The sequence below is a fragment of the Capsicum annuum genome, chromosome 2 (genome assembly GCF_002878395.1).
Source record: "Capsicum annuum cultivar UCD-10X-F1 chromosome 2, UCD10Xv1.1, whole genome shotgun sequence".
Classification (NCBI taxonomy): Eukaryota; Viridiplantae; Streptophyta; class Magnoliopsida; order Solanales; family Solanaceae; genus Capsicum; species Capsicum annuum.
Genome location: NC_061112.1, coordinates 136794759 through 136807311, shown reverse-complemented (window position 1 = coordinate 136807311; position 12553 = coordinate 136794759). Strand labels below are relative to the sequence as shown.

At 35.5% G+C, this 12553-nt stretch overlaps 1 protein-coding gene across 1 annotated transcript; it reads right to left on the bottom strand.

Moving 5' to 3' along the window:
* Positions 1–4343: 4343 nt before the first annotated feature.
* On the bottom strand, positions 4344–8959 carry LOC124896044 (lysine-specific demethylase JMJ25-like; the record flags this gene model as incomplete). Its single annotated transcript, XM_047407147.1, is given in 5 exon segments — positions 4344–4881; positions 5209–5270; positions 7263–7382; positions 8731–8816; positions 8887–8959. Coding segments are annotated over 5 exon segments (402 nt in total), but the record flags the coding sequence as incomplete, so codon positions are not given.
* Positions 8960–12553: the final 3594 nt, after the last annotated feature.

Genomic DNA, 12553 nt, shown 5'->3' with positions numbered 1-12553 from the left:
CAGTGGTGAAGTTGATAGATTTAAAGCACGATTAGTTGCCAAAGGATGTAGTCAAAAGGAAGGTATTGACTATCAAGAGACCTTCTCTCCTGTAGTAAAATAGTTACAGTGAGGATTGTGTTGGCTTTAGCTGCCTCAGAGAAATGGCACATCCATCAGATGGATGTGTCTAATGCTTTTCTACAAGGTGACTTATTTGATGAAATTTATATGTAAATGCCCCAAGGATTTCAAATTCAGGGGAGTCTCAAGTATGTAGATTTGTGAAATCCTTGCATGGCCTGAAACAAGCACCAAGGATGTGAAATGCAAAGCTATCTGAGACATTACTTAAGTTCAGCTTTAGACTGTGTCAATATGATCATTCACTTTTCATCAAACAGACAAAGGAACTATTATTATTCTCATATATGTGGATGACATGTTTGTCACTGGAAGTAGTCTTGAATTGATCAGAGAGACCAAAAATCATCTGCAACAAGCCTTCAGATGAAAGATCTTGGAGAACTCAGGTATTTTTTAGGCATTGAATTTTCCAAGAAAAGTCAATGGATTAATATGCATCAGAGGAAGTATGCTCTAGAGCTTATCTCTGAGACTGGATTGTCAGCATCTAGACCTTGCAACATACCTATTGACAACAACATCAAGCTAACCTCAAAGCAATACGATGAGTACAATGACAACAGAACTGCAGTTGATCCTCTAGTAGATCAGGAAACCTATCAAAAACTGATAGGAAAGTTGCTCTATCTCACAGTCACCAGGCCAGACATTGCCTTTCCTGTTCAAACCTTAAGCCAATTTTTACAACAACCTAAGCAATCCCACATGAATGTTTCTATGAGGATTGTCAAATACATTAAAATGCAGCCTGGACAGGGCATTCTGATGTCCAGTAATTGCAAGAACACAGTATCTGCATACTGGGATGCAATTAGGCAGCCTGCCAGCTTACTAGAAAGTCTGTAAATGGTTTCTTAGTAAAGTTTGGTGATTCTCTTGTGTCTTGGAAGTCTAAGAAAAAAACCACAGTATCTAGAAGCTCAGCTGAAGCTGAGTACAGAAGACTTGCAACAACAACAACTGAATTGATCTGGTTATTGGGATTACTCAAGGATCTTGGAGTAAACATTGCTAAACCTGTCAAGGTATACAGTGACAGCAAAGTAGCTCTACAAATAGCAGTCAATCCAGTGTTCCATGAGAGAATCAAACACATAAAAATCGATTGTCATTTTGTGAGAGAGAAAGTACAACAAGGATTGAAATCCACTCAATACATCAATACAAAGGAACAACTAGCCGATCTACTTACCAAAGGATTGACTAAAGTTCAACTGGAATATCTGAAAAATAAGCTAGGTGTTATTAACATCTTCAGCACACCTAGCTTGAGGGAGAGTGCTGATACAGATAGTATAACTTGATAAAACAAAGTAGTTAATATAATTTATCACGGTGTCAATAATTAGTCACTATTAGATGACAGTTAATTTAGTTAGACAATTAGGAAAAATAAAAGCTAGTCGGTTAGTTAGTTAAGCCTCACATTCACTATATATATACACACTATTTCTACTCATTGTATTAAGCTTTTTCCACTGGAATAATAAGACTACTCTAATCTTCTCTATATTTCTCTTCTTCTTCTTCCCATTTATGTTCTTCCTGCTATATTGATATTGCATTAAACTCAATAAACAACAGTATCCAACGTAAATTCATAAGTGAAAGTATGAAAAAAATGATGTGTAAGGATAAAACTAAGTACACACCATCCTTTAATAACTAACTAGTTCCTCCGTTTCGTTTTAGTTGACCCTCTTTCTAAAAATATTTGTTTCAATTTAGTTGTCCCTTTGATGAAATCAAGAGAATTTTATTACGTTCTTCCAATATTATCCTCGACATTAAATGACTAAACAAAATATATTTATTCAAATTTATATTTTTAAAAGCATAACTAATAAGACTAATTTAGTAAAATAAGCATCTAATTAATATTTTTTTAAATGGATGTGTCAAGCCTATAGGGGCAACTAATTCGAAACTAAGGAGTAATATATTGTTCATGATGTCCAAAATGAGAAAAAATAAATGACAAAATGCACAGTTGAAAAATAAAAAAGAAAGTGGGGTGGGTGCTCAGAGACGTAACATAGCTGTAAGTTTGTTTTTAGTTACACAAAGTAATTTTAATTTAAAATAAAATAAGAAAGAAGCAGCTTAAACTTAAAGGTGGTGTGTATCAATGAATCTTACGCTGGTGCATGAAAATTATTCTATAAAATCAGAAGATCTGATACTTTGTGATATACTAAAAATATTTCAAATACTCTAGTACTACTATTGTACATTGAGATCCGAATATCCCTGGGCCCCATGTGTTAATAAAGACGTTATACTACACTCTCTATCTTATTTTACGTGACACTCTTTAACTTGACATAATAATTAAGAAAAAAATAAAGACTATTGAAATTTGCGTGGTTATAAATTATTTTATTAAAAATAAAAAATAAAAAAATTAAAGTTAATTTTTTAAATTATAATAAGATGATATTTATTTTTTTTTGAGACAGACTAAAAATGAAAGGGTGTGATTTAAATCCCACATGATTATCTCCGTGACTCATGCATGTATGAATTATTAATCAAATTATGTTCAATAGATATGAATAAGATGTCCTAGGAATTTGTTACCATTAATTGGAGAAATCAAGGTATGAACTAATCACGTTTGGTCTTTTTGTTTTCATTTTGTTGACCGACAATAGATGCATTGCATGTTGTTCATATAACGTGACATCACCACAACTAGTGATCCATCGATAAGTCTCTTTGTTTTAATCTCTTAAATTACAGTTGGAAAGTTTGTTTTGCCAGCTTAGTGTTTATTATATGGTGGTGATTGCATTTGCATCACTAATATTAGTCTGCAGATTTGAATAATAGTATATGTATTATATTTCCATAGTAGTACTTGTGCATATGTTTTTATCATTACTATATATTGTTGTTATCTGATACAAGTAATTATTTTTGAAACTTGACCAGAGTTCCTGGCTTGAAAAATGTAACTGAGTAATTAGTACATGCATGTGTATCTCAACAATAATGTTAATTGGTAGATCGAGGGCTAAGTTCAACCAATTCATGCATTATCTCAACAATAATGTTAATTGGTAAGGTACATTAATGTGTTACATGCATGACGATTTCACTCATTTCATTTCATGGCGTTCAAAGAAAGCAAAGAACTGTATCGCGTTCATAAGTATAGGGCGATGGCAAACTATAGTGAAATAATTTAGCTATGTCGATTGTTAGGTGAGTTGGATGGGCGGGCAATGGCGATCAATCGAAGTTAAACATCTCTATATCATTCTTTTCATACACAGTTGCAGATTTAGTTTGCCATGAGCAAACAAAAAAAACATCTGACATTGATTATCACTTATTCCTTCATAAACATTTACAGCAAAAGTACATTCCAGCTGCATGCATGTTCAACTTTTACAGTAAAAGATTAGCTTGCGGATATTTTTACCAAGGCGCTATAAATTGATCGATTCCAAATGTTAATGAACAAGTTGGGAATAGTAGTCATCACGCAATTCTATCCATACATATATAATTAGTGCTATTATTTGTAATTGTATAACTTGTACAGCCTTTAGTAGGACTCTTTTGTGTATAACTTGTAATGGTGCATCAGAAATACAAAAGGCTATTCGTTGCTGCCTTATGCACAAAATTCACAGTTGTGTTTGCTTGATTTTTAGCTTTTCAAACTAACTGTCTAGGGTGGTTCTATTTAATTTGGTTTTTCACCTATTCCCTTCTCTTTTACAACGAAAGAATATAACGTAAGAATTATTTATTGTTGCAATGTACCATTATGTCAAAATCTAGAATACTAAGAAGACAAAAACCGAAAATCAAAAAGCAACAAGGCATTGTGAACCTCGGAGCAGCGTTGTAGCATAAGAATCAACTCTCTCATTCTGATACAGCTCGCGAATGAAATACAAGCGAATTTACGCGAATTTTTTTTTTTAAAAAAAGCACATGCTTTTTCGATTCTTAAATTTAGGGAACTGACATACGATAATTAAACACTTTTTAACAAAGTGAAAAGGAAGAATGACTCGTAGGTTCCAGATTATTATTATAACTAACGGTTTGGCAGAACAAGAGAAAGATTCTCAACTGCAGGACGAACACACAAGTATATGGAGACCAACATTTACATAGTACCTCTCTGAATACAGAGATCGTGCATGTGTGTGGGGTGGGGTGGGGTGGGGTTGGAGGTAGGGACCAAGTAAAATCACACGTTGCATCAAAGAGAAGAGTCTGAACTATATCATAAAGGAAGGAGAACAGATAAATACATTCTCCAAGCAGAAATCATGCAGTTGCCAACAATTGGAGGACTGAGAGGCAAGCTTTGGTAGAGTGTTTTGCGTACAAACAACAAAATGAGGGGGTTAAGGCAAAACATCAGTGGATTTATAAGGCAAACTCACTGAATCAGATCCGCAAATGTTTCAAAAGAAGACAATACCCTATGAATCGAAGATCATTCACATTGACAATAGCAGCGATGTCACTGTAAATCCCCAAGTCTCTTAGTGGCTTCCAAGTTGAAGCTGTAAGATGCATCAGATCTAACGTGCTTGGCATCCAAAGTTGTGGCTGATGACAGTAGAGATTAGATAACACACAGGAGTCATTTGCGGCACCAGATATAGTCAGGTGGTTCACAAGCATATGCACATTGCAGCAACAGAATGAAACTATTCTACCCCTCTTTAGTTTGAATAGGACTGCTCACTACTCGAATGTGCTTGCTGAACCTGGACTTCGTCATTACTGAACACATTTGAACAAATTCTATTAGAAGTGAGAAAAATAATCATATTCAGCAGAAGAGATGAATGCTCAAATTGGCAGGACAAGAGGCAAATGCAACTTCGACTTCCTAGCAGATACTAATCTGAGAAGAGATTCTTATTTAACCACATAACCATCTATATCTGCGATTTGTACAAGTGCAAGAGTCGAAATAGTGATAAGAGGGAAAAAAGAGAAGCTCAAATCTTAACTACAACAACAATTAACAGCATAGCGAAGCAGGTAAATAGCTAGTTTGTGCATTACTCAATCAACATAGGAAAGAAAATGAATTATTCCACTCACCATTCAAGGTCCTTCAGATCAGCTACAGCCCTCTCCAGTGCATATAAAACCATCTTCTTCACCTAATAGAGACAGCGAACATGAAAAGTTATGGCCCCGCGGCCAATACTGGAAACAAACTTCATAAACAAAAAGGAAGAGTTTTATGCAACAAAATAAAAAGGTAAAAGTTGTACTTTATGTCCCCTCTTTTTTTTATCGACCAATTCACCACCTAATTTCACTTTACAATGTTCTTCTATGGTCAGCAACAACAACAACAACAAACCCAGTAGATTCCCACATCGTGGGGTCTGGGGAGGGTAGAGTGTATGCAGACCATACCACTATTGGGGAGGGTAGAGTGTACGCAGACCATACCACTACCTCTAATGAAGTAGAGAGGCGTTCTTCTATGGTCAGCAAACAGAAAAATTGTCCTCTCCACTATCTGAATTTATATTTCAGTCTACTCATCTAGGCCGCATAATCTCTTCTTCCATACAACTACGACTAACATATCGATCCGCTCAACTACTACACATCTAAAGAGGTAATCAGTCTGCACATCCTCTTTCTTCCACTGACCATTGTTGAGGACCACAAAAGTGTAAAACGTTGATCCACTTGATAGGTCTAAATATATCTAAATGATTCAGATCTTAATAATATCAAAACTATTAAGAAGCTATTTAGTTAAATATTTTTATGAAAATGATTTTTCACCCCCATTTTGTCCAGGACCACCGGTCACAACTTCACAAGCACCAGTATCAGCCACCACCAGCGCCAATCACTACCAACAACCTCCCATCGCCACTGCTCATCACCACCGCCAGCAACCACTATTACCAATTACCAACTACACCATCATAGCCACCATACCGCCAGCCACCAACCACCACCAGCACCACATGCCACTTGCTCCCAACCACCTCCACCATGTCACTACTATTAGCCAACACCATCGCTAACTGCCAACTTACAACCTTATATCTTGTGGATTCAATGTTTAAATAATTTTACTTGAATTTTATATTTATTAGTAATTTTTTCAATAAAGAAGAATTATAAGTATTCAAATGTTGTGAAGACAATCTTAATCATTGAGTATTTCGATCTACCTAAAACATCTTAATATCCAAATGTATATCTAGATTCAACAATTTCAATCCAAATAAAAGCAAGTGGCTCCTAACATAATCATGCGAAAGTTACAATCTTTGCAAGATCATGCTTTTTTATTTAGAAAATATTAAAGTTTTGCAGAATCTTTATGTTCAGCAAAACAATGTAAAATAAATGGGGCGCAAAGAGAAGCTAACGAGAAAGAAACATAGTTATTTTCCTACAATAACACCTAAATTATCGATTAGCTTATGTATAAAACCTACTATGGCTAGTGAGGAGACTAATTGAGCATCTACCTCTCCTACTACACATTGTTCTAGCTCATAAAGAAGGAAGAGTCACTAAGATCTGATCACTATTTCAAACTACCTTGAATCGCATAATAAGCAATCTTTTCAAAATGTGTGTCAAAAAATGGTGTTAAAAGAGACGCTAACAGAAAGAAAATCCGGTAATGAGATGTCATATAATTGAAGTTTAGGAGAGGGCACATAGTCTACAGAACCATCCCCAGACATACTTATCATATTCAAGTGAATCCTAACATAGAAAAAGAAAAGGAGATGGGGCAGAGATGGGATGGCAGGGCTTATCATGGATTTCAGCCGTACCAACAAAATTCTTGTAGTAGCTACTTTATGCATTCACAAATTAGACCAACAAAGTCTCAAACAGCTCAGAAAATTACAAGATCACGAAATGAGTCCAGGATTTAAAGCCAAATTTCATGAGATCATCCATTCTTTTAAAAATGGAAATAAATTAAAAACAGCTTTTCGCATGAATATAGAGAAGTCAAGCTTACAACAAAGCACCATTGAAGGCGTATCATATCACCAATCACTTCCTCAAGGTTTCTCGTCCAAAACTCAAATTTAAAGAGTTACTGAAGATCATCAACAGAAGTAATTGGCATGTTTCTAGAATACAGAAATAGAGCTCACCTCCAACTTGTCCTCTTTAGCCCTGTGCTTTTGGGGAAGAATACGAAATTCCTCAGTCAAGCGAATGCACTCGCCCACATTTTCAGGTGAAACAAAATCAAGAGCAACCTTTATACAAGACTTTATGCCAAAAAGAAAGAAAGAAAGACAGATGAGATAAAAGGGGAAAACAGAATCATGATATAGAATGAAGCAAGGAGATTTATGAACTTATTCACGTGTCTTCTAGTGTGTAATACTTTTAAACCCAATATCACGAAAATTTCACCATACCGCACTCCCTGCTAGTTGAAATAGCAAGGAACAGTTCACAGTTGTAACTTACAAGTTTATGTAAGAGTTCTATCATGGTGATATGTACTTTGATAGTTCAAGTAATGTAATACAATTGATTGCATAAGCAAGAAGTAGCCTGAAAAATGAGTTGCAAGAATCTATTTACCTGATCAAAGAGAAAATGAGTTACAAGAAACAACATTCGCAGTTGTTACTGGTACATAACACTTGCGGGTTGCAAACACTTGCAAGGAATTGAATAAAGCCCTACATATCCATTTTGTTACTAGATCATAACCCCATCAGCAAGGAAAGGAGGTTGCATAACATTTGGTGGTTGAAAACACTAGATTAAGCCCTACATATCCATTTTTTGCTTGGAAGAGTGGAAATTGGATTGAGTTTTTAACAAGTGGCAAGGAATTGAGCATATTCAGGAATTTTTATACTTGATTAACAGAATCGGACTAGGAATAGGGAGATTCTCACTTGGATTTGTCAATCCGGTCTTAATATCTTTTTCTCATGAGTTTGGAAGAACTTGCAGGGATTAACTTGCTAGAATTGAAAAATTCTAGTAGGTGGCTTTCAATGGAATCATAATCATCAATCCCTTGTATGTAAGCAATAAACTTATATCCATGAATAGTGTCATACTGAGGCTACAACCCAGGTCCCTTTAAAAAAAAAACAAAAAAACAAGTCATATTTTCTATCATTCCAATTGTTCGATTGAATTCCTAGTTTAGAAAATAGTTTAGTTTTAGAAGGAGTCAATCACTCTTTTATATCTTTTGAAGAAAACTTAGAAAATTCACAAATTCGCACTCTTTTGACATCTTGACACACGCATACTCCTCGTGGGATCGACCCCAACCCTTGTTTGGTTAATTATTGCCACAGCCGTAATACCCTTTACTTTGAAGTGTAGGATAGAACGTTACCAAATACCATATAGTTGTAGAACAAAATCAGTCATACCAAACCAATAGTGAAAAGAAAAATCAATTTCCAATCTTTTCTTATGCATCAGGTTCATTTTCCCCTATTTCTTTGTGCATGACTGGATCTTTTTAACATGTTGGGGGCTGCAGGCGAAGCAAGCAATATGGTATACGTGAACTCACAGCTTCTACAAGTAAGTTCATGATTAAGAAGGATATGGCATAAAAGTGAGAAAAGATTATTGTACCTTCAGATTTCTAACTTGATGGGGACACCCAGCAGGTATGAAAACTGCTTCTCCAAGTTTTTGTTCAAATGTCCACGGTTCAATGCCTACAGTATCCAACTTAAGTTTTTAAGGAGAAAAGAACATAAATGACATTTAAATAGGTATTGCACTTACCAAACTCTTGCTTGAGCTTATTCTTGTGATACGCATTTAAATAGAAAACTTGATCATGAATTGGGTGAACAACCTACAAAGTTACATTAACAAAACAATAATCATTAACGATTAAAATTTCAATTAGATAAAATCTTAAATAATTTGGCTGTATAGGAATGTGTATGGGCTATAATATTACCAGTTTCAAAAAAAAAAAGGAATGTGTATGGGCTATGTAAGACGAAACAAATATACCAGAAAAACAGTAAAAGAATTTGATAGAAACAAAGTTCTTGCACCTACATACTGCAGTTTACAGGTTAATGAACAGCAAATTAAACAAGATAACACAACTTTCACCAGCCAGCATGCACTGGCATGAAAATAATGCTCCTAGGCTCTATAATGCAGTACTTTGTCTATTTGTTTTCTGATGGACATTCATTTGTTTATGTGATGGAGGAGTAGAACACCGCACACACAAGTTACGTACAAAAATGACAAGATCATGGAATGAGAGACGTTTGTTGGATAAATGGAACGAAACATGTTTCTCTACAACAAAACATCCAATTATGAGAACTTAATGGAACATCTCATACACTCCAAAAATGTAAACAAAATAGAAATACAACAACAACAACAAACCCAGTGTATTCCCACCTAGTGGGGTCTGGGGGGGTTAAGATGTACGCAGTCCATACCTCTACCTCTAAAGAATTAGAAAGGCTGTTTCCGATAGACCGCCGGCTCAAGTCACGAGATACCACACAAACTCATAGTAAAGCACAGAACTAGATTACATAACATAAATACGGCACCCATAAGTATTAGAAAACAGATGAAAGCACACCGATTCGTACTAAAACATGGAACACGGAATCATAACAAGAATAAAACCCCCACCAAGTAATTCCCTACACTAGCGACCCAATCCAGCCCTAGTCTTCTGCCCTAATTCGCGTCCTCCAGACCTCCCTATCTAGGGTCATGTCCTCGGTGAGCTGTAACTGCTCCATGTCCCGCCTAATCACCTCACCCCAGTACTTCTTCGGCCTACCCCTACCCCGCCTAAAACCATCCAACGCTAGCCTCTCACACCTACGAACCGGGGCATCCATGCCCCTCCTCTTCACGTGTCCGAACCATCTCAATCGGGCTTCCCGCATCTTGCACTCCACTGGAGTCACACCAACCTTCTCCCGGATAGTCTCATTCCGAACTCTATCAAAAGGTTTCTGTCATGAGTGGCGTTCAAAATTTCCAATGTTGGGTTCCATTTTGTACAACAAATCCAATTACAAGAATCCCCTCCCGGTTTTCACATTCAAGAATTCAATTGGAAAAGATCCAAACAATCTGTTAGAATAACTTATTCAATAAGGCATGTACAGTGTATCTCTCACACAAGTAAATTAGGTCATTATTATTGATCCTATTTCTTACTCAGTTCCTTTGTCCTTTTGTTTCAGCAGCAATATGAAAATTTCGGAGTCCTTCATCAAATGAGTTTTTCTACTTTTTGTTAGCTAATCTTAGCCAACTAACGAATGGTTTAGAAATTCCACCAACTCAACTCCCGAGTCTTTATATTCCTCAGGATAGTAGTTTTTGACCAATTGTTTGAGGTAAAAATGACTTTTTCTTAAATATAGGGAATTGGAGAAAGCAGAAAAAGTAACCGCTTGAGTGTATTCAACTACAAACATATACATTCAAGATCAAGGCCATCAAGTGAAGTGAGCCAACCATGTGGTTTAGACATCAAATAAGGCCCTTGGCGATGCTGTGACTTTGATGCATCTCACACATTATATTAACAATATGTTGCCAATGAGAAGCTAATCAACATGTAAGGTTACTTTGAACAACAGAATTTCATAAACATGATGATAAATTGCATACCTGTAGAACCGTGATCTGAGCAGATAGAGTGGTGGCTTCAGTCTGCAGAGTCTGCACTTTCCTTTCTAGCTCACTAGTATAACGATTTTTTCGCTCCTTAGAACGTGCAGCAGATTGCCTGTTTGCTAGAATCCTGCAAAATTGCACAAAAAAGAAAAATCCATTTAAAAGCTAAAACTTTCACTTTGGTTCTAGAGTTCTTATCCAAAAAATAAGGCAAAAAGGCATATTGTTTTGGTTAAAGAAAAGAGAACACCAGAAAGTAAATGCTTGGAAGACATGAGATCTAGAAAAGAAACAATGCAACTATGTCCTTTTATAAGAAAACTTTCAAATTCTAATACTTGAAACGATGCTCGGTACTTTATCATTGATTCCCAATTCACTCATCCCTCTCTTAACATTCAGCAGCTTAAAATATCACTACTTCCTTTTATTTGTCTCTATATCATGCTGTATATCACCATAAAGGTGCAATAGCATCTCTTTCTCAACATATTAGGCTGACTTCTCTGTTAAGAGCTACTAGTTAGACTGCAATTAACTAGCTTACATTTTTCTTCTAATATGCAAATGAGAAAGAAATCCAAATCGGTGAAGTAGTTAGCCAAACACAAGCAACAAGATAGTCAGTGCTTCCTTCAAACTTTGGTTCATTCTTCTCCATTTCCTCACGTCTCCTGTTTTGTTCTGTTATTGATAGGTCTCAAATCCTCCTTTTTAAGCCCACTTACCTCTCATTACGAAAAACAAGACATGTTAACAGTATGACAAGTTTAGCGAGTTTTTCAGTGTAAGTGCTGTCTGCCAGTGATGAGACATCATGGCCCTTTATCTAAAATATATGAGTCATTTCAGCTATTAAAAATGAGAGAATTGTGGCAAATGTTTATCAAAATGCTTTCCCACTCTCCTTCCCAACTCATATCCTTCAATTTAGTGTCATTTCTGCAACGAATGAATCGGTTGTAAATATACTTGCTTCCTCTCCCTTCTCCCGCTCCTGTCCTTTGCATCACTTTCCAAATCTAAAATTGATTCTAAACGCTCCTTCAATCCCAGAAAGGATGAAATATTACATTTGAGGAGTAAATATTTTTCTTTTGACTGCGAAAGTGTTTTTGCACATTTTGAAATTACAGTTAAACATGATGTGTTTTTTAGTACCTTAATCTACTACCTAAATTTGTACATATTATTTTTTTTAGAAAATGTTAGTTTCACTGACCTTTGTATTCCAAACTCCATTATTCTTAGGAACAAGAGTTTTTTTTTTTGACAGCTAAAATTATGCTATTTCAGCATTCCAAGGAAACAACAAATGACTTAAAAAACAAAGACTTGCAATTGCTTCCTCCGTTCACTCTTACTTGTCACATTTCGTTTCTCTCGAGTCAAATTACATGCACTCCGACCAATAATTTTAAGATGTATTTTTTAATCATTTTAATATGAAAAAGATTGCAAGTAGTATTATTTTACGTATAGTTTCCAAACATTTAAATGTAAAAAGTAAAATATTAAATTAATCTAATCTAATTTAGCTCCAAAACTTAGTCAAAATGGACTTTCCCGAACCCAAACGTGACAAGTAAAAGTGAATGAAGCAGCACCATCTACCTCTCTCCATTTTCTCACCAAAACCAATCTAACAAACCCAATAACACATCCGAAAACACATTTTTCTTCTATCACTAACCCAAAATGATTCCAAAATGAAAAAAAGAAAAGAAAAACTTGCACCACAAAAATGTAAATTGTACTAAATTCTTTTTTTTTT